The sequence below is a fragment of the Salvelinus alpinus genome, chromosome 1, assembly GCF_045679555.1.
Source record: "Salvelinus alpinus chromosome 1, SLU_Salpinus.1, whole genome shotgun sequence".
Taxonomy (NCBI): domain Eukaryota; kingdom Metazoa; phylum Chordata; class Actinopteri; order Salmoniformes; family Salmonidae; genus Salvelinus; species Salvelinus alpinus.
In genome coordinates, this window is record NC_092086.1 from 77618033 (window position 1) to 77645439 (window position 27407).

The 27407-nt window shown below is 41.6% G+C and overlaps 1 protein-coding gene across 8 annotated transcripts in view; it reads right to left on the bottom strand.

Moving 5' to 3' along the window:
* Nucleotides 1-27407, bottom strand: part of LOC139530540 (roundabout homolog 3-like) — a 297879-nt gene that overhangs the window by 42200 nt on the left and 228272 nt on the right. For 4 of the 8 annotated variants that reach the window (XM_071327055.1, XM_071327047.1, XM_071327064.1 and 1 more), the window contains exons 4-7: nucleotides 22229-22349; nucleotides 21814-21952; nucleotides 21540-21667; nucleotides 20711-20722 (exon numbers count right to left, since the gene is read on the bottom strand). In XM_071327055.1, the coding sequence (XP_071183156.1) occupies nucleotides 20711-20722; nucleotides 21540-21667; nucleotides 21814-21952; nucleotides 22229-22349 (400 nt within the window). The remainder of the gene's footprint in view (nucleotides 1-20710; nucleotides 20723-21539; nucleotides 21668-21813; nucleotides 21953-22228; nucleotides 22350-27407) is intronic. The other 4 variants (XM_071327104.1, XM_071327095.1, XM_071327073.1 and 1 more) reach the window with 1 other exon arrangement.

Sequence of the window (27407 nt, forward strand, 5' to 3'; positions counted from 1 at the left end):
CAGGGGGTAGAGAGAAAGGAGAGAGAGGGGGGGGGGGGGGGGGGAGTGAGTGAGTGAGAGAGAGCTGGTCCTGGGGCTCTGTTCACAAACAGAAACAGACCCCACAGAGCCCCAGGACAGCAACACAATTAGACCCAACCAAAAGATAATTACTTGGCACATTGGAAAGAATTTACAAAAAAACAGCAAACTAGAATGCAATTTGGCCCTAAACAGAGAGTACACAGTGGCAGAATACCTGACCACTGTGACTGACCCAGAATTAAGGAAATCTTTGACTATGTACAGAATCAGTGAGCATAGCCTTGCTATTGAGAAAGGCTGCCGAAGGCAGACCTGGCTCTCAAGAGAAGACAGGCTATGTGCACACTGCCCACAAAATGAGGTGGAAACTGAGCTGCACTTCCTAACCTCCTGTCAAAAGTATGACCATATTAGAGACACATATTTCGCTCAGATTACACAGACCCACAAAGAATTTGAAAAGAAATCAAATTTTGATAAACTCCCATATCTGTTGGGTGAAATACCACAGTGTGCAATCACAGCAGCAAGATATGTGACCTGTTGCCACAAGAAAAGGGCAACCAGTGAAGCACAAACACCACTATATTTATGTTTATTTACTTTCCCTTTTCATACTTTAACTATTTGCACATCATTACAACACTGTATATAGACATAATATGACATTTGAAATGTCGTTATTCTTTTGGAACTGTTGTGAGAGTAAGGTTTACTGTTAATTTTGTGTTGTTTATTTCACTTTTGTTTATTATCCATTTCACTTGCTTTGGCAATGTAAACATATGTTTCTCATGCCAATAAATCTCCTTAAATTGAATTGATAAAAAGAAGAGATAGTTGGGGGGAGTGAGAGGTCAGAGAGAGGTCAGAGAGAGGAGGGGGCAAAAAAGAGAGCGAGAGAGTAGAGAGATGGAGGGAGGTACATTTACAGAGAGGAGGAAGTAAAAGGGAAAGTGAAAGAGGTCTGGCAGAGCACATAAATAGTGCCTTGGGTAGTATCCTCTTTACCTCTGCTCCCATTTCCTTTCAATTCATCAAACCAATAGACTTTCAAGGAGCAAAATCTCAGCATTCATTATCAACCCACCTAGAGAAGTTAGTCTAACAGAAAAACTATAACCAATTCGTTCGGTTACCTGCTCTGTGTATTTTCACTTTGTGAGGTGTGTTTAATTCAGGATGATTGCTCTATTTCCGAAGTGTGTAAACTCTTAGAAAAAAAGATGCTATCTAGAACCTAAAATGGTTCTTCGGCTGTCTCCATGGAGAACCCTTTGAAGAACACTTTTTGATTCCAGGTAGAACCCTTTTGCTTGTTCTAATATAGTTCTACCTGGACCCAAAAGGGTTCTGCTATGGGGACAGCCGAAGAACCCTTTAATAACCTTTTTTTCTAAGTGTACTACAAGCTTTCATCCTCCTCGATCGACCCCTTCTCCCTGCCACCCTCGCTCTTCGCACAGTGGGACATAAATCACTCGCAAAATAGACCCAGGGCAGAGGTCGCGGAGGGTCGTGTTCAGGGGTCAAACGAGACTCCACATGCCAACGCTAAAGGTCAACAAGGTCAAACCTGACATCCCCTGCTGTCTGTCATTTGGGCGTTGGGCTGTGGGGCAGAAGAACAGCTAGCTAGCGAACAAAAGTAAACACCAGCAAAAGGCATAATCTATGTTTCACCATATTCTGTCTCAGTAGCTATCTCCGAGGCATGCGCTCCTATTGATTCAATCCCATTCTCACGGCTGACGCAAGCGCTGAAATAGTGCAGAAACGCAGCGTAATACCCACATCTTATGTAACCTCACCGTAGGCTTGTGCACACACAGACAGAGACACGTACAACAAAAATGCACTATCAATACACGCAAAGCCAACGTACAGTGCCTTCAGAAAGCATTCACAACCCATGACTTTTTCCATAATTTGTTGTGTTATACAGTCTGAATTTAAAATGGATTAAATAGAGATAGTTTGTTACTGGTCTACACTCTAAAAACAAATGTGCTATCTAGAACCTAAAAGGGTTCTTCGGCTGTCCCCATAGGAGAACCCTTTGAAGAACCCTTTTTGGTTCCAGGTAGAACCCTTTCCACAGAGGGCTCTACATGGAACCCAAAATAATTTCACCTGGAACCAAAAATGGTTCTCCTATGGGGACAGCCAAAGAACCCTTTAGAAACCCTTTTACTAAGTGTACACACAATACCCCATAATGTCAAAGTGGAATTATGCTTTCGAAATTGAAACAAATTAATAAAGAATGTAACGCTGAAATGTTGAGTCAATAGGTATTTAACCCCTTTGTTGTGGCAAGCCTAAATGAGTAAAAATGTGCTTAACAAGTCACATAATAAGTTGCATATATGTACCCCACACATACAATTATCTGTAAGGGCCCTCAATCGAGCAGTACATTTCAAACACAGATTCAACCACAAAGACCAGGGAGGTTTTCCTATGCCTTGCAAAGGCCCCCTATTGATAGATGGATCCAAAAAATAAAAGCAGACATTGAATATCCCTTTAAGCATGTTGTCGTTATTAAATACATCCAGTCACAACAAAGATAAAGGTGTCCTTCCTAAATTAGTTGCCGGAGACGAAGGAAATCGCTCAGGGATTTCACTATGAGGCCAACAGTGTTTTTTTTTTTTCAAAAACATGTTTTCACTTTGTCATTATAGGGTATTATGTGTAGATCGGTGAGCGAAAACATATTTTTTAATCCATTTTGAATTCAGGCTGTGACTATCATTAAATGTGAAGACTTATTTTATCAAATCGTTTTAATTATAGGTTTAATTATTACGTGATTAAACTAACCATGTAAACATGAATTAACTAGGAAGTCGGGGCACCACGGAAAGTGTTGCGATTACAAAGTAAAACATTTCCAAATATAACTCTTCAGATATTTTAATACCTGGTGAATTAGTCTTCTATTAATGAATTATACATTTTTACCTCATTAGTCTCATTCCAAACGTCATAAAATTATTGGTTATCTGCACAAACCCTAGTTTACATAATGAATCAGCAATATACAAATTGGCTTAATTATTTATTTACTAAATAAGCACAGAAACACATAACAAACAAACAGTAGATATTGGTTACTAACAACAATAGAAACGTCCCTAGTGGGCTAAGCCGATATGACGGCTTGGTAGACAAAGGAAAGGGGTGGGGACCGAGAAAGAGCGGGAAAGACAAAATGTATTCACTACACACAGTGGATAATTCTAATCATAGAAATGCTAATCCTTTGCACATGAACGGCCGCTCATTCTGAAAGAAACTGAAATGTACATATTTACGCCTGTATGTCGTTGTTGTCTCTCCATTGAAAACACTTGATCATCCTGTATGGTTCATCAGTGTCTCTGGTTAACTTTCCCAGAAGTCATGTCTTTCGTGGTTGTAGGTGGTTAGAATGGATACTTCAGAGTACCATTCCGAAATGTTCTCAGAATAGATGCTTCGGCGGCTGTCGGTATTCTAATTCTAGGTTTACGTAGTTTCTAGCTGCAAACTAGTAATTTGTGTCGTCTAGAATTTGCTCCTTCTTCTGTAGTGAACGATAGTCTCAGAGTTTAACCATTTCCAGCCATGTAGCCAAAACAACAGCTGTATGGTTTCTGTGGCCTATAGAATTGTAGCCTCTGTCCCAGCGTCCTCTGACTTCTTAATTATTCGAGACGTCCGGTTTACCGTGGGTCTCTTTGGCGTGAAATGTACATTTCGTCACGGGTGGTTTTATACTCTGGAGTAGAAAAGGGCGGTTCCATGACGCCAACGTAATGTCTATGCTCACGTGTGCGTGGCCATTGATTTGGTTAACTTGATATGAAAAACATACTCTCATTTAGAAGGTTAACATCACATTACATCTTTTCACAAATAGTTTAATGTTTAATCACATACGTTTCACAATATTTAGATGTAAACCTGACAGCTGGGAAATGTACACTTTAAGAGATACAGTTATGTGTGTTTCCTGTCCTTCATGAGATCACCAAATGAAACACACTCGTCATAACTGTCCCTTAAGTGTCCATGGACCATTCCCACATTCAAAAAAAGTAGAAATCTTGTTTAGTTCTCCCATTTCGGGGATTAGGAGTTTTGAACTAAAATAAGCTCTATGTTCTGGTAGACTCTCTCAATACTGCATGGCAGTTTCTACCAGGTATTTAAGACCTGACATAAAGTCATAAAACTGTGGAGAGAGAGAGAGAGAGAGAGAGAGAGAGAGAGAGAGAGAGAGAGAGAGAGAGAGAGAGAGAGAGAGAGAGAGAGAGAGAGAGAGAGAGAGAGAGAGAGAGAGAGAGAGAGAGAGAGAGAGAGAGAGAGAGAGAGAGAGAGAGAGAGAGAGAGAGAGAGAGAGAGAGAGAGAGAGAGAGAGAGAGAGAGAGAGAGAGAGAGAGAAAAGGCTCTGCACACACTTACTGGCCTGAGGCCAAACCACTCGACCAACAACATTGGACACTTTATGGAACACAAAGCCTTCACCATCTCATCCTGGAATATCCAAGGCCTGAGGTCATTTGCCTTTGGCCTAAAGAGCAGGAACCTGGACTTCAACAAAGAAATCGGAAATACAGACATTGTCATCCTACAAGAAACATGGTATAGAGGAGAAGGACCCACTGGTTGCCCTCTAGGTTACAGAGACCTGGTAGTCCCATCCACCAAACTACCAGGTGTGAAACAGGGAAGGGACTCAGGGGGTATGCTAATTTGGTATAGAGCAAACCTAACTCACTCCATTCAATTATTCAAAACAGGAACATTTTACATTTTGCTAGAAATTCAAAAGGAAATTATCTTAAAAACTTCTTGACGCTAGGAGGCAGAATTTTTCTGTTTGGAAAAATAACGTTCCCAATGTAAACGGCCTATTTCTCAGGCCCAGATGCTAGAATATGGATATAATTGACAGATTAGAATAGAAAACACTCTAAAGTTTCCAAAACTGTCAAAATATTGTCTGTGAGTATAACAGAACTGATTTTGCAGGCGAAAACCTGAGGAAATCCAACCCGGAAGTGCCTCTTATTTAGATAAATCCCTGTTCCATTGCCTGCCTATCCTCCATTTAAAGGAATATCAACCAGATTCCTTTTCCAATGGGTTCCACAGGTTGTGAACAGGCTTAAGACATAGTTTCAAGCTTTTATTCTGAAAAATTTGCGAGATTTATCAAATTGCGTCAGTGGATAGTCAGATGTCCTTTGATTAGTTCTTGCGCGCGAAAGTGGTAGCTCAACATTTTCTTTCTCTATTGTATTGAATAGTTTACCGTCCGGTTGAAATATTATCGATTATTTATGTTAAAAACAACCTGAGGATTGATTATAAAAACGTTTTACATGTTTCTACGAACTTTACGGATACTATTTGGAATTTTCGTCTGCCCTTCATGACCTGCCTGAGCCTGTGGATTTCTGAACATAACGCGCCAAACAAATTGAGTTTTTTTGATATAAAAATAATCTTTATCGAACAAAAGGAACATTTATTGTGTAACTGGGAGTCTCGTGAGTGCAAACATCCGAAGATCATCAAAGGTAAGCAATTAATTTTATTGCTTTTCTGACTTTCGTGACCAATCGACATTGCTGCTAGGTGTTTGTAATGTTTTGTCTAGTGATCGATAAACTCACACAAACGCTTGGATTGCTTTCGCTGTAAAGCATATTTTCAAAATCTGACACGACAGGTGGATTAACAACAAGCTAAGCTGTGTTTTGCTATATTGCACTTGTGATTTCATGAAATTAAATTAATTAATTGTTTTGAATTTGGCGCTTTGCAATTCAGTGGTTGTTGATGAAAATGATCCCGCTAAAGGGATCCGTGCGCCAAGAGGTTTTAACAGAGAAAAATGTCCTCCTGTGTGCTACAGGAGACAACTTCTCTATCCTGAAGACAGCTTCTCTATCCTGGGGACATGTACTAGTCTGTGGCGACCTAAACCGGACTAGAACCTGACACCCTCAGCACACAGGGGGACAAACACCTGCCTGGAGGTGACAGCATTCCCTCCCCCATATGCCCCCCTAGGCACAACTATGACAACATAACCAACAAAAATGGGCTACAACTCCTGCAGCTCTGTCGCACGCTGGGTATGTTTATAGTCAATGGTATGCTTTGAGGGGACTCCTATGGTAGGTACACCTATAGCTCATCTCTTGGCAGTAGTACTGTAGACTACTTTATCACTGACCTCAACCCAGAGTCTCTCAGAGCGTTCACAGTCAGCCCACTGACGCCCCTGTCAGATCACAGCAAAATCACAGTCTACTTGAACAGAGCAATACTCAATCATTAGGCATCAAAGCCAAAGGAACTGAGTAATATTAAGAAATGCTATAGTTGTAAGGAATGTAGTGTGGAAACCTACCAAAAAACAATTAGGCAACAGCAAATTCAATCCCTTTTAGACAACTTCCTGGACAAAACGTTCCACTGTAATAGTGAAGGTGTAAACTTGGCAGTATAAAATCTTAACATTATATTTGACCCATCAGCTTCCCTATCAAATCAAAAAATGTCAAACAGAAAACCGAAGAAAATGAACAACAATGACAAATGGTTTGATGAAGAATGCAAAAACCTAAGAAAGAAATTGAGAAACCTGTCCAACCAAAAACATAGAGACCCAGAAAACCTGAGTCTATGCATCACTAAAACAATACAGAAATACACTACGGAAAAAGAAGGAACAGCACATCAGAAATCAGCTCAATGTAACTAAAGAATCCATAGACTCTAACCACTTCTGGGAAAATTGGAAAACACTAAACAACACAAAGAATTATCTTTCCAAAATGGAGATGTATGGGTAAACCACTTCTCCAATCTTTTTGGCTCTATAACAAAGAACAAACAGCAAAAACATATACATGATCAAATACAAATCTTAGAATCAACTATTAAAGACTACCAGAACCCACTGGATTCTCCAATTACCTTGAATGAACTACAGGACAAAATAAAAACCCTCCAACCCAAAAAGGCCTGTGGTGTTGATGGTATCCTCAATGAAATTATAAAATATACAGACAAACAAATTCCAATTGGTTATACTAACACTCTAACATCCTCCTTAGCTCTGGCATATTCCCCAATATTTGGAACCACGGACTGATCACCCAAATCCACAAAAGTAGAGACAAATTTGACCCCAATAACTACCGTGGGATATGCATCAACAGCAACCTTGGGAAAATCCTCTGCATTATCATTAACAGCAGACTCGTACATTTCCTCAGTGAAAACAATGTACTGAGCAAATGTCAAATTAGTTTTTTACCAAATTATCGTACATCAGACCATGTATTCACCCTGCACACCCTAATTGACAAACAAACAAACCAAAACAAAGGCAAAGTCTTATCATGCTTTGTTGATTTCAAAAAAGCCTGAGACTCAATTTGGCATAAGGGTCTGCTATACAAATTGATGGAAAGTGGTGTTGTGGGAAAAACATACAACATTATAAAATCCATGTACACAAACAACAAGTGCGTGGTTTAAAATTGGCAAAAAACACATTTCTTCCGACAGGGCCGTGGGGTGAGAAGGGATGCAGCTTAAGCCCCACCCTCTTCAACATACACTGCTCAAAGAATAAAGGGAACACTTAAACAACACAATGTAACTCCAAGTCAATCACACTTCTGTGAAATCAAACTGTCCACTTAGGAAGCAACACTGATTGACAATTCACATGCTGTTGTGCAAATGGAATAGACAACAGGTGGAAATTATAGGCAATTAGCAAGACACCCCCAATAAAGGAGTGGTTCTGCAGGTGGTGACCACAGACCACTTCTCAGTTCCTATTCTTCCTGGCTGATGTTTTGGTCACTTTTGAATGCTGGTGGTGCTTTCACTCTAGTGGTAGCATGAGACGGAGTCTACAACCCACACAAGTGGCTCAGGTAGTGCAGCTCATCCAGGATGGCACATCAATGCGAGCTGTGGCAAGAAGGTTTGCTGTGTCTGTCAGCGTAGTGTCCAGAGCATGGAGGCGCTACCAGGAGACAGGCCAGTACATCAGGAGACGTGGAGGAGGCCGTAGGAGGGCAAAAACCCAGCAGCAGGACCGCTACCTCCGCCTTTGTGCAAGGAGGAGCACTGCCAGAGCCCTGCAAAATGACCTCCAGCAGGCCAAAAATGTGCATGTGTCTGCTCAAACGGTCAGAAACAGACTCCATGAGGGTGGTATGAGGGCCCGACGTCCACAGGTGGGGGTTGTGCTTACAGCCCAACACCGTGCAGGACGTTTGGCATTTGCCAGAGAACACCAAGATTGGCAAATTCGCCACTGGCGCCCTGTGCTCTTCACAGATGAAAGCAGGTTCACACTGAGCACATGTGACAGACGTGACAGAGTCTGGAGACGCCGTGGAGAACGTTCTGCTGCCTGCAACATCCTCCAGCATGACCGGTTTGGCGGTGGGTAAGTCATGGTGTGGGGTGGCATTGCTTTGGGGGGCCGCACAGCCCTCCATGTGCTCGCCAGAGGTAGCCTGACTGCCATTAGGTACCGAGATGAGATCCTCAGACCCCTTGTGAGACCATATGCTGGTGCGGTTGGCCCTGGGTTCCTCCTAATGCAAGACAATGCTAGACCTCATGTGGCTGGAGTGTGTCAGCAGTTCCTGCAAGAGGAAGGCATTGATGCTATGGGCTGGCCCGCCCGTTCCCCAGACCTGAATCCAATTGAGCACATCAGGGACATCATGTCTCGCTCCATCCACCAACGCCACGCTGCACCACAGACTGTCCAGGAGTTGGCGGATGCTTTAGTCCAGGTCTGGGAGGAGATCCCTCAGGAGACCATCCGCCACCTCATCAGGAGCATGCCCAGGCGTTGTAGGGAGGTCATACAGGCACGTGGAGGCCACACCCACTACGGAGCCTCATTTTGACTTGTTTTAAGGACATTACATCAAAGTCGGATCAGCCTGTAGTGTGGTTTTCCACTTTAATTTTGAGTGTGACTCCAAATCCAGACCTCCATGGGTTGATAAATTTGATTTCCATTGATAATTTTTGTGTGATTTTGTTGTTAGCACATTCAACTATGTAAAGAAAAAAGTATTTAATAAGAATATTTCATTTATTCAGATCTAGGATGTGTTATTTTAGTGTTCCCTTTAATTTTTTGAGCAGTGTATATATCAAAGAATTGGTGAGGGCACTAGAACAGTCTGCAGCACCTGGCCTCACCCTAGTAGAATCTGAAGTCAAATGTCTACTGTTGCTGATGATCTGGTGCTTCTGTCACCAACCAAGGAGGGCCTAGATCTTCTGCACAGATTCTGCCAGACCTGGGCCCTGACAGTAAATCTCAGTAAGACCAAAATAATTGTGTTCCAAAAAAGGTCCAGTTGCCAGGACCACAAATACAAATTCCATCTAGACACCGTTGCCCTAGAGCACATAAAAAACTATACATACCTTGGCCTTATCATCAGCGCCACAGGTAACTTCCACAAAGCTGTGAACGATCTGAGAGACAAGGCAGCAAGAAGGGCATTCTATGCCATCAAAAGGAACATAAAAATTTACATACCAATTAGGATCTGGCAAAAAAAAATACTTGGATCAGTTATAGAATCCATTGCCCTTTATGGTTGTGAGGTCTGGGGTCCGCTCACCAACCAAGAATTCACAAAATGGGACAAACACCAAATTGAAACTCCGCATGCAGAATTCTGCAAAAATATCCTCCGTGTACATAACGTAAAACACCAAAGAATGCATGCAGAGAAGAATTAGGCCGATACCCGCTAATTATGAAAATCCAGAAAAGAGCCTTTAAATTCTACAACCACCTAAAAGGAAGCGATTCCCAAACCTTCCATAACAATGCCATCCCCTACAGAGCGATGAATCTGGAGAAGAGTCCCTTAAGCAAGCTGGTCCTTTGGCTCTGTTCACAAACACAAACAGACCCCACAGAGCCCCAGGAAAGCAATACAATTAGACCCAACCAAATGATGAGAAAACAAAAAGATTATTATTACACATTGGAAAGAATTAACAAAAAAAAATGAGCAAACTACAATGCCATTTGGCCCTAAACAGAGAGTACACAGTTGCAGAATATCTGACCACGGTGACTGACCCAAACGTAAGGAAAGCTTTGACTATGTACAGACTCAGTGAGCATAGCCTTGCTATTGACAAAGGCCGCCATAGGCAGACCTGGCTCTCAAGAGAAGACAGGCTATGTGCACACTGCCCACAAAATGAGGTGGAAACTGAGCTGCACTTCCTAACCTCCTACCAAATGTATGACCATATTAGAGACACATATTTCCCTCAGACCCACAAAGAATTTGAAAACAAATCCAATTTTGATAAACTCCCATATCTACTGGGTGAAATACCACAGTGTGTAATCACAGCAGCAAGATTTGTGCCCTGTTGCCACAAGAAAAGGGCATCTAGTGAAGAACAAACACCATTGTAAATATAACCCACATTTCTGTTTAGTTATTTTACCTTTTGTACTTCAACCATTTTTTAAATGTAGCCTTTATTTAACTAGGCAAGTCAGTTAAGAACAAATTCTTATTTACGATGGCAGTCTAGGAACAGTGGGTTCACTGCCTTGTTCAGGGGCAGGACGACAGATTTTTACCTTGTCAGCTCAGGGATTCGATCTAGCAACCTTTTGGTTACTGGCCCAACGCTGTAACCACTAGGCTACCTACCGCCCCATTTGCACAATGTTACAACACTGTATATATACACATAATATGACATTTGTAATGTCTTTATTACCTTGGAACTTCTGTGAGTGTAATGTTTACTGTTCATTTTATTGTTTATTTCACTTTGTATATTATCTACTTCACTAGCTTTGGCAATGTTAGCATATGTTTCCCCATGCCAATAAAGCCCCTTGAATTGAATTGAGTGTGTGGGGGGGGGGGGGGCTATGATCCTCCCCCAAGGGCACGTCATGACAGGCTGTAACACAACCAATGTGGAAATAGTCAAGGGGTTTCTGACGGCACTACTTTCTGACGGCACTATACTGTGATGATATACCGACAATAACAACAAAACAAGCCCTGTTTCCACTCCACACTAGACAAGGGGCTTGATTACGACAACTTGACCAGGCGCAAATCCATCTACTTCTATCTTAGAATGATTGGTGGGGTTTTCAACTGGGACTTTTCCCCCTCCGAAGCTCCATCTCGAGAATAACAATGGCGATGCTTGATTTGAGGAGGCACACTCTCTTGCACATCGCCTATGGCTACAATAAATAATTAGCCATAATGGGCACAGCACTACACTGCTGAGCTTCAGAGGCAGGGAAAACAGAGAAGCATGAAAGTTCTCACTTGGGATAGCACATTGTGGGAACACACTGTAATGGATATAAAATATACATAACACCAAAATTGAGCGAACGTATCAGACGTGTCATAGGGAAGAAATGAGAGATGGCATCTGCCTACTACACGTTTTGGAAACTTAGTTCTATATTTAAAGCCACAATCCTGAATTTGTTTATCAGTCAAAGGTCATTTGGTTTGGTTTTAAGCTGAGGGATGGGGCTGGAGAAATGTTGGATGGCTCAAAATGGAGTCTTGCATTTATCCACCATGAAATAAAGACAATAGGGGAGTCCATTGACTTATGTTAAGTGCCTATTGCAACCAAGTACACACATAACTGAGAAAACATGAATAAGAGAGAGTCTATTTTAACCTGTGGGAGTTCAGGACTCTTTCTTTATGATAAGATAAATGAGGGAGGTATGATAGGAAGGAGAGTGGTGGTCAGAGTGAGAGGTAAAGCAGCTGTGAGATGGTGTGTGTGTGTGCGTGCATGTGTGTGCGTGCGTGCGTGCGTGCGTGCGTGCGTGCGTGCGTGTGTGCGTGTGTGTGTGTGTGTGTGTGTGTGTTTGTGCATGTGTGTGCATGAGTTAGTGGTTGTGTACATTTGCGTGCGTGTGTGTGTGTGTTTGTGTGTATAGCACTTTTCAACTGATTCCTCAGCCCCCCACATACTGTGCTTATGCTAGGCCAGATCAGAGTGCAGTTAGTTTCAGTGCTGAAGTTGAATGGAACACAGTAACTCACAGCAGGCCTCTATATCAAACAGCGGCAGACAAAGTGGTTACAACAGACGATCTAAAACAATGCACTAAGAGAAACGGGGCTCACAGTACGTGTGCGCGGGTGTGTGTGCGTGAATAGGCCCTCAAATCCTCTAAAAGTTATACAGCTGTACCATTGAGAGCTTCTTGACTGGCTGTATCATTGCTTGGAATGGCAATAGCACCTCCCTTGCTCGCGTGGCGCTACAGCTAACAATAGCTAACAAAATGGCTACACAGACAGAGTTGACCCTTGTATCTTATTTGTATTTTTGCACGCAATGTATTGAGATAAGCATCAATAGGTTGACACTTGTAATGTATTAACAACAGCTTCTATCCCCAAGCCATAAGACTGCTAAATAGCTAACTAAATAGCTAACAAAATGGCTACACAGACTGAGTTGACCCTTCTGTGTGTACATACAGTACCAGTCAAAAGTTTGGACACACCTACTCATTCAAGGGTTTTTCTTTATGTTTACTATTTTCTACATTGTAGAATAATAGTGAAGACATCAAAAATATGAAATAACACATATGGAAACATGTAGTAACCAAAAAAGTGTTAAACAAATCAAAATATATTTTCTATTTGAGATTCTTCAAAGTAGCCACCCTTTGCCTTGATGACAACTTTGCACACTCTTGGCATTCTCTCAACCAGTTTCATGAGGTAGTCACCTGGAATGCATTTCAATTAACAGTTGTGCCTTCTTAAAAGTTAATTTGTGGAATTTCTTTCCTTCTTAATACGTTTGAGCCAATCAGTTGTGTTGTGACAAGGAAGGGGTTCAATTCTTGGGATGACTCTTTTCTCTGTATATATCAATGATGTCACTCTTGCTGCTGGTGATTCTCTGATCCACCGCAACGCAGACAACACCATTCTGTATACATCTGGCCCTTCTTTGGACACTGTGCTAACAAACCCCCAAACGAGCTTCAATGCCATACAACACTCCTTCTGTGGCCTCCAACTGCTTTTAAATGCTAGTAAAACTAAGTGCATGCTCTTCAACCGATTGCTGCCCGCACCCTCCCGCCCAACTAGCATCACTACTATGGACGGTTCTGACTTAGAATATGTGGACAACTACAAATACCTCCAGACTCACATTAAGCATCTCCAATCCAAAATTAAATCTAGAATCGGATTTCCATTTTCGTAACAAAGCCTCCTTCACTCATGCTGCCAAACATACCCTCCTAAAACTGACTATCCTACCGATCCTTGACTCCGGCGATGTAATTTACAAAATAGCCTCCAACACTCTACTCAGCAAACTGGATGTAGTCTATCACAGTGCCATCCGTTTTGTCACCAAAGCCCCATATACTACCCAGCAATGCGACCCGTATGTGTCACACCCTGATCTGTTTCACTTGTCCTTGTGATTGTCTCCACCCCCTCCAGGTGTCGCTTGTTTTCCCCAGTGTATTTATCCCTGTGTTTCCTGTCTCTCTGTGCCAGTTTGTCTTGTATGTCCAAGTCAACCAGCGTGTTTTTCCCCGTGCTCCTGCCTTTTTCTATTCTCTTTTTCTCGTCCTCACGGTTTTGACCCTTGCCTGTTTCTGGACTCTGTACCCGCCTGCCTGACCATTCTGCCTGCCTTGACCTCGAGCCTGCCTTCCACTCTGTACCTCCTGGACTCTGAACTGGTTTTGACCTTTTGCCTGTCCACAACCATTCTCTTGCCTACGCCTTTTTGGATCAATAAACATCTAAGACTCCAACCATCTGCCTCCTGTGTCTGCATCTGGGTCTCGCCTTGTGCCCTGATAGTATGCTCTCGTTGGCTGGCCCTCGCTTCATATTTGTCGCCAAACCCACTGGCTCCAAGTCATCTAATAGTCTTTGCTAGGTAAAGCCCCGCCTTATCTCAGCTCACTGGTCACCATAGCAACACCCACCCGTAGCACGCGCTCCAGCAGGTATATTTCACTGGTCATCCCCAAAGCCAACACTTGCTTTGGCCGGCTTTCCTTCCAGTTCTCTGCTGCCAATGACTGGAACAAACTGCAAAAATCACTGAAGCTGGAGTCTTACATCTCCCTCTCTAACTTTAAGCATCAGCTGTCAGAGCAGCTTACCGATCACTGTACCTGTACACAGCCAATCTGTAAATAGCACACCCAACTACCTCATCCACATATTGTTACTTATCCTCTTCTCTTTTGCACCCCAGAATCTCTACTTGCACATCATCATCTGCACATCTATCACCCCAGTGTTAATGCTAAATTGTAAATATTCTCGCATTTATGGCCTATTTATTGCCTTACCTCCCTACTCTTCTACATTTGCACACACTGTACATAGATTGTTATATTGTGTTATTGACTGTACGTTTGTTTGTGTAACTCTGTGTTGCTTTTGTCGCACTGCTTTGCTTTATCTTGGCCAGGTCGCAGTTGTAAATGAGAACTTGTTCTCAACTGACCTACCTGGTTAAATCAAGATGAAATAAAAAAGGTGGGGGTATTCAAAAGATAGCCCTATTTGGTAAAAGACCATTCCATATTATGGCAAGAACAGCTCAAATAAGCAAAGAGAAACAACAGCCCATCATTACTTTAAGACATGAAGGTCTGTCAATCCGGAAAATGTCAAGAACTTTGAAAGTTTCTTCAAGTGCAGTCGCAAAAACCATCAATGAGCTATGATGAAACTGGCTCTCATGAGGACTGCCACAGGAAAGGAAGACCCAGAGTTACCTCTGCTGCAGAGGATAAGTTCATTAGAGTTAACTGCACCTCAGATTGTAGCCCAAATAAATGCTTCAGAGTTCATGTAACAGACACATCTCAACATCAACTGTTCAGAGGAGACAGCGTTTATTTATAAAAATGTATTTAACTAGGCAAGTCAGTTAAGAACTAATTATTATTTTATAATGACTGCCTACCCCGGCCAAACCCTCCCCTAACCCAGACGACGCTGGCCCAATTGTGCACCGCCCAATGGGACTCCCAATCACAGCCAGTTGTGATACAGCCCAGGATTGACACCTCTAGTACTAAGATGCAGTGCCTTAGATCACTGCTCCACTCAGGAGCCCAAGTTGCTTTTTTAAATTTAACTAGGCAAGTCCGTTAAGAACAAATTCTTATTTACAATGACGGCCTAGGAACAGTGGGTTAACTGCCTTGTTCAGGGGCAGAGCGACAGATTTCTTACTTGTCAGCTCAGGGACCACGATCTAGCAACCTTTCGGTTACTGGCTCAACGCTCTAACCACTAAACTACCCGCCTCCCCTTGCTTGGTGGTCAATCCGGTGGAAATCTGTCCTTTGGTCTGATGAGTCCAAATTTCAGATTATTGATTCCAACTGCCGTGTCTTTGTGAGATTCAGAGTAGGTGAACGGATGATCTCCGCATGTGTGGCTCCCACCATGAAGCACGGAGGAGGTGTGATGGTGCTTTGCTGGTGACATTGTCTGTGATTTATTTAGAATTCAAGGCACACATAACCAGCATGTCTACCACAGCATAGCATTCTGCAGTGATACGACATCACATCTGGTTTGTGCTTAGAGGGACTATCATTTGTTTTTCAACAGGACAATGACACAACACACCTCCAGGCTGTGTAAGGGCTTTTTGACTAAGAAGGAGAGTGATGGAGTGCTGCATCAGATGACCTGGCCTCCACAATCACCCGACCTCAACCCAATTGAGATGGTTTGGGATGAGTTGGACCGCAGAGTGAAGGAAAAGCAGCCAACAAGTGCTCAGCATATGTGGAAATCCTTCAAGACTGTTGGAAAAGCCTTCCTTATGAAGCTGGTTGAGAGAATTCCAAGAGTGTGCAAAGCTGTCATCAAGGCAAAATGTGGCTAGAATCTTAAATATAAAATGTATTTTGATTTGTTTGACACTTTTTGGTTACTACATGATTCCATATGTGTTATTTCATAGTTTTGATGTCTTCACTATTATTCTACAATGTAGAAAATAGTGAAAATAAAAGCCCTTGAATGAGTAGGTGTGTCCAAACTTTTGACTGGTACTGTATATACATGTATATACACTTTTCTTTGCAGTCTCTATGCACACTCACAGGGCCCTACACAGTCACACACACACACATTGACACTCCAACATACAAACAAACACTCACTTCATAATTTGCTCACACACTCACACATACAGTACATTTATACTGACTCCACACACACACACACACACACACACACACACACACACACACACACACACACACACACACACACACACACACACACACACACACACACACACACACACACACACACACACACACACACACACACACACACACACACTGCTGCTACTCTGTTTATCATAATATCCTGATGCCTATTCACCTTACCCCTATACATATCTCCCTCTATTACTCCAGTGTCCCTGTACATTGTAAATATGGTATTGGAACTGACTGACCCTGTATATATTATGCTTACTTACTTTCTCGTGTTCTTCTTATTTTTATTTCTCATGTATTTTTGTTCTACCTTATGTTATTTTAGTATTACATTGTTATGGATTACTGCATTGTTGGGTTTAGAGCTTGCAAGAAAGACATTTCACACACACACACACACACACACACACACACACACACACACACACACACACACACACACACACACACACACACACACACACACACACACACACACACACAATCAATCAATCAATCAATTTTATTTTATATAGCCCTTCGTACATCAGCTAATATCTCGAAGTGCTGTACAGACACCCAGCCTAAAACCCCAAACAGCTAGTAATGCAGGTGTAGAAGCACGGTGGCTAGGTGTCTGTACACACACACACACACACACACACACACACACACACACACACACACACACACACACACACACACACACACACACACACACACACACACACACACACACACACACACACACACACACACACACGGTAAGCAACAAAGCACAGCCGTGTCCTCGGAGAGAGCTCCTCAGGGGCTAAGAGTGACAGGCAGCTGTCACAGTCACACGATGATGTCGACAGACAACAGCCACCTACATACGCTCGAGTAGACCCGCTCGCAATTAAAAATGCACCCAAACGCTATTAATACTGCATCAAAAAGACAATGTTTTAAGCTTGAGAGGACTTGCAAAAGACCTGCTAAAGTTAAAGTTACCCCCTGTAGAACAGAATGAACGAGTACAATGTTCTGGGCCTTCAAGTTCTTTCCCTGAAGAAAACAATTGAAAGAGCTTTTTGGTGCTAAAATCCTTGTCTTCATGTAGATCTAATCCATAGTAAATTAGGAAGATTAAAGTGAATTTGTGTGTACTGATATTGCATGCTGATATGTTGCTTATAAACTGGATATCTTAATGTAGTTGGGTTTTTTTCTTCATAAATTCAGTACAGGTAGTGTTTTAGTCTATTTTCTCTCTCTCTTTCTCTCTATTTTTCACTTTGTTTCTTTATTTCTCTCACTCTCTCTCTCACGCACACACACACATACATACACACACCCTGTCCTCTCTCTATCTCTCACCCACTCTCTCCTCTCTGACCCACTTGCTCAATAATTGGGTTGTTTTCCGCCCCACACAAGACTGCCTATTGAACAGGCTTTCAAACATCGCCCCAGTGCCTTCCCAGTCTTTAATCTGTTGTATCTAAATTAGTCTTACACCTTCTTACTTCCCCCTCTATTGTCCCTGTCCTTTATACATGCTAATATGCAGGGCAGTTTAGGAAATTACACGCTGAGATTATGTTATGATTTTATTGCCGCTGCGGGCATGATAAAAAAAGATCCTTTGAGATTGCTATCCCGGACGAGCCCCCATTAAGGGACCCACCCGTTTCTTCTCTTATCCCCTCCACTTCTCATTTTGTGCTAAATTTCTATTGTCTGATGGGAAGTTTTCTTTTTATACTGTTCTTCAACAAGCCATTGTACAAATTATAAGTGGAGTCTTTCCTCCCTCGGTGGCCTGTGCCCAAAAACTAAATAAATAAATAAATAAATATATATATATATATATATATATATATTTACTTACATTTCGTACATTCATAGCTAATTATCTAATGCTCCTGTAGCTAAATTTAAATCGATTTTTAAGCATATAGCTTTATTTTCTGCAAAATCCCACTCATCCCACTGTACACAATTGTATAGCCTACTGCTCAAAGAGAGTTGCTTGGCTACCCAGACGCCTTGCCCCGGCCAAATGCTACGCCATGCACATGGACTTTAGTTTCTTCACCACAATGAGTCTGGATATGAGTATCTCCCTGACCCTACACCAAATGCGAACACATTCGGGGGCATTTGATTGGTCCCGAAACCGATGGGTTGGGCCTGAGTCAGAACACACTTGGGTAAAGCAGCGGTTTGAAAATATGTCATTAGCTTTGATACTCTGATTGGTTCGAGACGATTCAATCGCTGATTACTTTGTTTTGTACAAAGCCCCTCGTGCGCTCATCACCACAAAAGACTTCAATGATGTTAGTCTAAAGTATGTAACGAACGACAGAGCAGTGAAAGAATTTAGTGTGAGTCGTCAGGCTACAAAGAGAGGCCGAAGAGGGGTGGGCTGTCAGCTGATCATAGCGAATGTAGATTATGTAAACCAGCTAGTTAGCTAGCTAGCTAGTTAGCTATGCTGTTGAAACAATCTAACTAGTCTTTACCTGTGATTGGAGTTTGTTCTGCTGCTGACATTTTCCTCTTAGGCCTACTAACAAACAGTCTAATTAAAGCCTTCTATGACACATGCAACTGAAAAGGGAGCCCCTACTACACTTGCGTTGCGTGCAGGTATCTTATACCTGCAGTGCACACTCGCGTGGGGGCAGAGGAGCGGGTGAGAGGGAATTTTCCACAAAAAAAAAGGTGAAATTATCTAGTTTGATGGGAAATTAATTTAAATAACGAGAGAAAATCGACTAAAAGTGAAATAAATTGTTAATAATTAACCAATCTGAAAGGGCACTTTACTCATAGGAGGACAAAAGGGCAGGGGCTCAGGCACCCTTAGACCTTTACCTGTGCATGTGCCTCGTGGCCTGTATACTGTTCCTTCTTAATCTACCATTTCCACTTAATTTTCTTTCATTTTGACATGTACACTCTCTGAAGAAATATAGTGCAATATCTTCAGTTTCATGGCAGAACAACGTTCAATTTCATAGCTATGGCTTGCTTTTTTGGTTTTATGAGACAGAAAAGCTTCTGGGTTACTCCAAAAATAACTTTTTGTTAACCTACACTTGACTGCTATCACAAAAAAAATGGCTCTTATTTTCATTCACAATAATATGCGAGTAGCTGATGGCTTGGCGCTTAATTGATGTTAGCATCTTCGGACTGTGTCCAAAATTAGTCGCACATGGTGCTGTGGGCTAAGTGGTACGTCTAGTGTGGGAGGGATACTAAAATGGAAACAGGTCGCAAAATATTTACATTCTCCTATTAAACCTTTTAAAAAAGGGGCCTTTTAAATATGACACATCTGCAACCAAGTTGGGTTACGCTATAGCATAGATGCTAGCCAAACCTCAGACAGGAGGAAACCCCATTTGATCTACCAAGTAGCAAAGAAGGCAGTAAATTGTCCGTAACCATTGACACGGTCAGATTTTTTTCCTAACAATAATGGTTAATGCTACGATTGGGGTTAGCGTAATCTGATCCCAGATCTGTGATTATGGGCAACTTCTACCTCGAGTGCATAGAAGGGTTTGGTAGAACTCCAAATCGCAGTAGCTACCTCAGCCTGCCTGTCACCTTTACTTCTGGGCTAGTATTGATCGCCTTCTCCCCTTCTCCCTCCCTCATATAGCTTCCTTAGGTCATTTGCCAATGTGGGTATAAATCTTAGAGTTCAACCCTGTCTCATTGATCTCTGCTGTAATCGTCATTGACAAGTCAAGGACATGACTGTGGTCCTATCACTAGCCTATTTGAAGCATTGAGCCTTAGTGCGTGCACGCACACACTCACACACACACACCCACCCCCACACGTACACACACGTGCATGGTATCAGTCGCTGTAGGTGTAGGATGAATATGTATGAACTTTCCAATTTGTAAGTCGCTCTGGATAAGAGCGTCTGCTAAATGACTTAAATGTAAATGTAAATGTGTACAGAAAAGACTAGCTCTCCATGTGTCAATATCACAAGCCAATTTGATCCAATTAACCTTTTTTGGCATTCCAATGTTAAGGGTTGTTGCTGTAAATATATACATCTATAGTACAGACCATTTTATAGATGAACTCAAAACGGATTGGATTGCTGCTGTTGAGCCATGTCCATATATGGTATTGCAGAGTATGATTTTACAGGGTGGCCAGGGGCATTTAATGCATATTGACTTTTCCCCCCTTCATCAAGACGCCAATCAGATAAAAGCAAATGGGAGGTTTCTACTATGCCAAATATGGCAACCGCATGGACGAGACCCAATCGCAAGCAATCAGATCAATCCTTGTCCTTCACTCGACACACGCTACATGCAGAGAGATGAGATGAAATGGTGTACTTACTAAATGGACCCACTGGGACGGAGAGATGGAAAAAAAATGGACCGGAGAGAGAAAAAAAGAGAGATGAATGAAAATGAGATGGGTCGAGTTGAGTTGAGACTTGAGGATGATTGAATGAGCAGTGCAGTCCAATAAACCCAGAATTAGTGTATCATGGTTAGATGATGTTTTACTAGTCAAGTCAGGAAGTGAAATTGAAACTTCCTTATAGAAAATCAATGCCACGTTTCAAGTACATTTTCCAACTCTTTCTATTCATCGTCTGAATTGATTGAACTGAAATGGTATTGACCCCAATCCCTGGTATGAATAGGTATTATGATATGTCGGCTATAGGTCAAAACTTAAGGGATGAATGTGTAAAGGGAGAGGTGGAGATTGGAAATGAGAGGGCTCAGACTGAAAGAGATGTGCTCAAACAGAAACCCCTCTGGCTGTCTCCTCTACTCTGAGTGTGTTGTAGACGAAACACGCACGCACGCACGCACACGCACGCACACACACACACGCACACACACACACCATTAATAATGCAGCTGCACTCTCCAAACTAAATCATCTCCCAACAGCCAATAATCTCCACACAACTCCATGCCATAAGCTCCTATTGGTGTATGTGCCTGTGTCTCCACTTATGTGTGTGTGTGTGTGTGTGTGTGTGTGTGTGTGTGTGTGTGTGTGTGTGTGTGTGTGTGTGTGTGTGTGTGTGTGTGTGTGTGTGTGTGTGTGTGTGTGTGTGTGTGTGTGTGTGTGTGTGTGTGACTCTGTACCAGTGAGTGTGTTTTGCATGTCATGTGTGTGCATCCCCATGTGTTGTGCCCGGTCTTACCGTGGACCTGCAGGCTGCCCGATGCTTCTGCCTTCCCCACGCTGTTCTCAGACACACAGGTGTAGGTGCCCTCGTCCTCGGCCCGGACCTGAGTCAGACGCAAGCTGTGGTCACTGCGGATCTCTGACCTGCAACAACAACAGCAGCAGCAGAGCAGAGCTGATAGGATGGTACTGTATGCTAACTGGGATCCATTCACCCTCATTGATTTCTGGTGACCCAATGCTAATGTGATGCTGTGTATGTGTGTATCTATCTTTGTGTGTGTCCTCACCTGCCACGGGGCAGCTCTCCCTCCTCTCTCCTCCAGCGGATGGTGGGGGCGGGGTCTCCATGGGCCTCACACAGGAAGTCCACCATGTCATCTGCCAGCACCACCTGGTTCACTGGACGCTTAACAAACATGGGCCGCTCTGACAGACGGACAGAGACAGAGATATGGTCAGAGAGAGAACAAGCTAAGTTAAGAAAGAAAGAGGGAGAAAAAGCTAAACAAGGAGAGAAAGTTGGGGAGAGAAAAGAAGAGGGCAAGATAGGAGAGTGGAAGAAGTAGGGAAAAGATGATGAATTCACAGCAGAAGATAAAACGTGAGAAAGAGAGGGAGAAGAGGAAACACTGAGCATTTGAATGTGTTGAGGAGGAGAGCGAAAACTTAATACGTTAAAAGACATGTTGAAACTCCACTCACCAAACACCACTAGTTCTGCTGGGTCGCTGTCCCTTTCTCCCACCATATTGGTGCCCACACACACAAACATGCCCGCATCGCTCTTCCTCGTGTTTGAAATCATCAGCTTTCCTCCTCGGATCTATAATTAAGGAGAAAGGAATTGGAAAGGAGGGAGAGAGAGAGGGGATAAACAAACATGTTAGTCAAAAACACAGGAGGTTGGTGGGACCTTAATGGGGAGGACGGGCTCGTGGTAAAGGCTTGAGCGGAATAGGTGTAATGGTATCAAATACATCAAACACATGGTTTAATGCCGTTGCAGCCATTATTTTGAGCCGTCCTCCCCTCAGCAGCAACCAGGTCAAGAACCTGGTCCAGAAGTAAGCCACAGTGTTCCCTTAAAAGCCACCACAGAGGGAAGAGTGATGATGTTCTTGTCATGTCCCCAAGCCCATTCACTCTGTCATGTTATATATTGAGTAAACAACATTTTAGGCATTTGGTTATTTTAGGCATTTGGTTATCTGTGTCTGATTATGGTTGTCTCCTTCTCTTTTTCTCTCTCTCTTTCTCGCTCCATCTCTCTTTTATTCTCTCTCGCTCAATCTCTCTCCACAGCCCTAGCATCACATTGCCTCTCTCAATTTCTATCTCACTCCCCCCCCTATATACCAGCCTACTCTCTTTCTGTTTCTGTCTGTCTCTCTCTTTCTCCAACCTCACCTCACCCCACCCCACTCTCTCTATTTCTCTCTCCCAACAAATGTAGAATACATTAAACAAGAGCCTTCCCAGTTAGCACATTTGGTTCCTTGGAAGTTGAGGGAACGTATGTTTTTTGTTTCAGATTGGTTGTGGGAACGAAGCCATACGTTTCCTGACCAGTAAAACAGAACGTTTTTTAAACGTTCTTAAAGTTTTTATGTGAGGTCTTATTAACACTCTGAGAAAATAAACTATGTTTCAATAAAACTTTTTAGAAAATGACTAGCTTATTTTTGGTTAACTTTTTTGAACTCCAAGCACAAATAGAACACGTGGATATTAATTTCATTAGGCATTAATCATGGAAATACATTTCTTTTTTATTGTGACAAGGCATCAGAGAGATTCAAACCTATAATCTCCTGTTCTATATCCATGGAATTAGTCCACTTCACCACCAGTATGGAGCTAGCATGCTATGTTTAATTTTTTACGCATACAAAGCTGTTCATTTTAGTCTATTCAAACAGACCCCATTTCAAAGGAAACAAGCACTCTTTAAGATCAGTTGTAGCCAATTAGTGGGTGCGGCCAACACACCTGAACACACTTAACAAGAGGATAGAGAGTTTTGTTGATGCTGAGAACAGAATGTATATGTTTGTAAATAACATTCTTAGAACGGTCTCTGAACGTTACCAACGTTTTCTTGTGGTTTTTATGGGAAGTTTTCTTAACGTTCTCGGAACAATTTGAGAACATAACTTAAAATAGAACTATGAGAAAACCTGTAGGAAACGTGCTTAAGTACAGAAATACCCACAAAAGAACATTGTTTCTTAACGTTCTCTGAACTATTTATTAAATTAAATGTAAACGTGGGGTGGCAGGTAGCCTAGTGGTTAGAGTGTTGGGTCAGTAACCGAAAGGTTGCAAGATCAAATCCCCAAGGTAAAAATCTTTCATTCTGCCCCTGTACAAGGAAGTTACCCACTGTTTCTAGGCCATCATTGTAAATAAGAATTTGTTCTTTTAACTGACTTGCCTAGTTAAATAAAAAAATGTTTAGGAAAGTTCCTAATGAAATACCAATAATATAATTGTTTTTATTTTGTGAAGTTCCTTAAATGTGCAGAGAATTTTCCAAAGCCAATCAACTATTGTGCACCACTCTCAGAAAGTTGTGGGACGATCGTATGCAAATTAACCATAGGACAACCATGCTCACACCAAGCTCTACGAAACACGTGGCTCTTAGAACGTTATGTGCTAGCTGGGTTCTCTTTAGATAAGTGACTGTGTGTAGTGTATTATATAGTGTATCTGAGTGCTTAAGACCTCAGGGAGAGCAGAGGTGGTGGTGGGTCTGCTTTTGTCATTACACCTTCAAATAGATTCATCTAAATGTGCTGTATAATCTATTCATTTCCGTCATTGCCGATAATCAAAAATCAATGCAATTCCATACACATGCTTGTCCATTATAGCATTGAGCATATAACTGTCATACAGTATTGACCCGTGTTCAGCTGACAAACAAAGGGATACAACCTTAAGGTTTATGGATAAAACGCTTAAATGATAGAAAGATGAAACTGAGGTATAGATATAGGTATTCTAGGTTCTACTTGTATATACAGTTGAAGTCGGAAGTTTACATACACTTAGGTTGGAGTCATTAAAGCTTGTTTTTCAACCACTCCACAAATTTCTTGTTAACAAACTATAGTTTTGGCAAGTCGGTTAGGACATCTACTTTGTGCATGACACAAGTAATTTTCCCAACAATTGTTTACGGACAGATTATTTCACTTATAATTCACTGTATCACAATTCCAGTGGGTCAGAAGTTTACAAACACTAAGTTGACTGTGCCTTTAAACAGCTTGGAAAATTCCATAAAATGATGTCATGGCTTTAGAAGCTTCTGATAGGCTAATTGACATAATTTGAGTAAATTGGAGGTATACCCATGGATGTATTTCAAGGCCTACATTCAAACTCAGTGCCTCTTTCCTTGACATCATGGGAAAATAAAAAAATCTGAAAATAAAATTGTAGACCTCTACAAGTCTGGTTCATCCTTGGGAGCAATTTCCAAACACCGGAAGGTACCACGTTCATCTGTACAAACAATAGTACGCAAGTATAAAAACCATGGGACCACGCAGCCGTCATACCGCTCAGGAAGGAGATAAGTTCTGTCTCCTAGAGATGAATGTACTTTGGTGTGAAAAGTGCAAATCAATCCCAGAACAACATCAAAGGACCTTGTGAAGATGCTGGAGGAAACAGGTACAAAAGTATCTATATCCACAGTAAAATGAGTCCTATATCGACATAACCTGAAAGGCCGCTAAGCAAGGAAGAAGCCACTGCTCCAAAACCGCCATAAAAAAGCCAGACTATGGTTTGCAACTGCACATAGGGACAAAGATCGTACTTTTTTGAGAAATATCCTCTGGTCTGATGAAACAAAAATAGAACTGCTTGGCCATAATGACCATCGTTATGTTTGGAAGAAAAAGGGGGTGGCTTGCAAGCCGAAGAACACCTTCCCAACCGTGATGCACGGGGGTGGCAGCATCATGTTGTGGGGGTGCTTTGCTGCAGGAGGGACTGGTGCACTTCACAAAATAGATGGTATCATGAGGGAGGAAAATCATGTGGATATATTGAAGCAACATCTCAAGACATCAGTCAGGAAGTTAAATCTTAGTCGCAAATGGGTCTTCCTAACGGACAATGACCACAAGCATACATCCAAAGTTGTGGCAAAATGGCCCAAGGCCACCAAGACAAACAATTTAAAGGCAATGCTACCAAATACTAATTGAGTATATGTAAACCTCTAACCCACTAGGAAAGTGATGAAAGAAATAAAAGCTGAAATAAATCATTCTCTCTGCTATTATTCTGACATTTCACATTCTTAAAATAAAGTGGTGATCCTAACTGACCTAAGACAGGGAATGTTTACTAGGATTAAATGTCAGGAATTGTGAATGTTTAAATGTATTTGGCTAAGGTGTATGTAAACTTCAGACTTCAACTGTAGTTATACAGTGCCTTCAGAAAGTATTCATACCCTTTGAATTATTCCATATATTGTTGTGTTTCAGCCTGAATTCAAAACTGATAAAAAATAATAATATTTAGTTTGACGGTTCTGTATTTAAGAAGTATATGAATACACAAAAATGCAAGTTGTTTAATTAAAGGAAGCTCTATCCAACGAAAAGACTTTCAACATGTGAGAAGAAAGAAAATCATAAAGTACAGTGTTAAAAGTTCACAACATATAAAGAGATGGGAACATTTTTCGAAATCAAAAATGGTGTGCTGTGTCCTGATTGACCATATAAAAAAAGTAAGACACAAGGCCACAGCTATCCCATGGTGGTGCATAGGGTTACTTATCTGGCTGCAGTTCTGAAGATTGCACATTCAATCCAACATTTTCTGTAACCGTGTTTCTTTAGAACAAAAATGAAATTGAAGATCAGATATACTCTACAAAGAGAAGATATCTTTAATTTGTCCAGATTTATAAATCCAGTCAGAAATGCAGAATTTAGACTTAATGTAATTGACTGTTCAACTTTAAAAAAACACCTCAGATATAAAGCAAAAGTGATCCTAGATCAGCACTTATAGTCTTGGATACCTTGTAAATATGGGCCCAGAAGTACACAGCATATAAAGAGGATGGGTGAAGTGACGGTGAATAGCCAGGTTACCAGTATTTCCCTGGGTTAGTTACGTCTAAGAATGCTTAAAAGGAAGCATGGAATTCCTGATTGGCCATACTGCCATGGCTATATACTGAAAAATGATGATGATGAAAGAGGGCTTCCCTGGTGGCACAGAGGATGAAAGTCCTGGTTTGGCAACCAAATATTGTAGGTTCAAACGTTAAATGTCAAACATATGAATTGTAAAACAATATGGTTGTGCTTAAATTATTAAATGTTTTTCAATTGTCCTATGAATGAAATTAAAATGACATGTCTATATCACATACAGTGCTTTCAGAAGTTTTCATACCCCTTGACTTATTTCACATTTTGTTGTGTTACAGATTGAATACAAACTGGATTCAAAAAAAAAAAAATTCATCCATCTACACAAAATACCCCATAATGACAAAGTGAAAACATGTTTTTAGAAATGTTTGGTACTTTATTGAAAAAAGCACCCCTGAGTCAATACTTTGTAGAAGCACCTTTGGCAGCGATTAAAGCTGTGAGTCTTTCTGGATAAGTCTCTAAGAGCTTCCCACACCTGGATTGTGTAACATTTTCCCAATTGTGTTTTCTTTTGTAGTTATTGCTTGTGATTTATGTATTTATGCACCTATTGGTGATGCTGTGCTAGTGTTTGTTGAGCTGTAAGACATATTTCCTGAAAGGGACACACAATAAATAATTATATGACTATTATTTTCAAATATTCTTCAAGCTCTGTCAAATTGGATGTTGATCATTGCTAG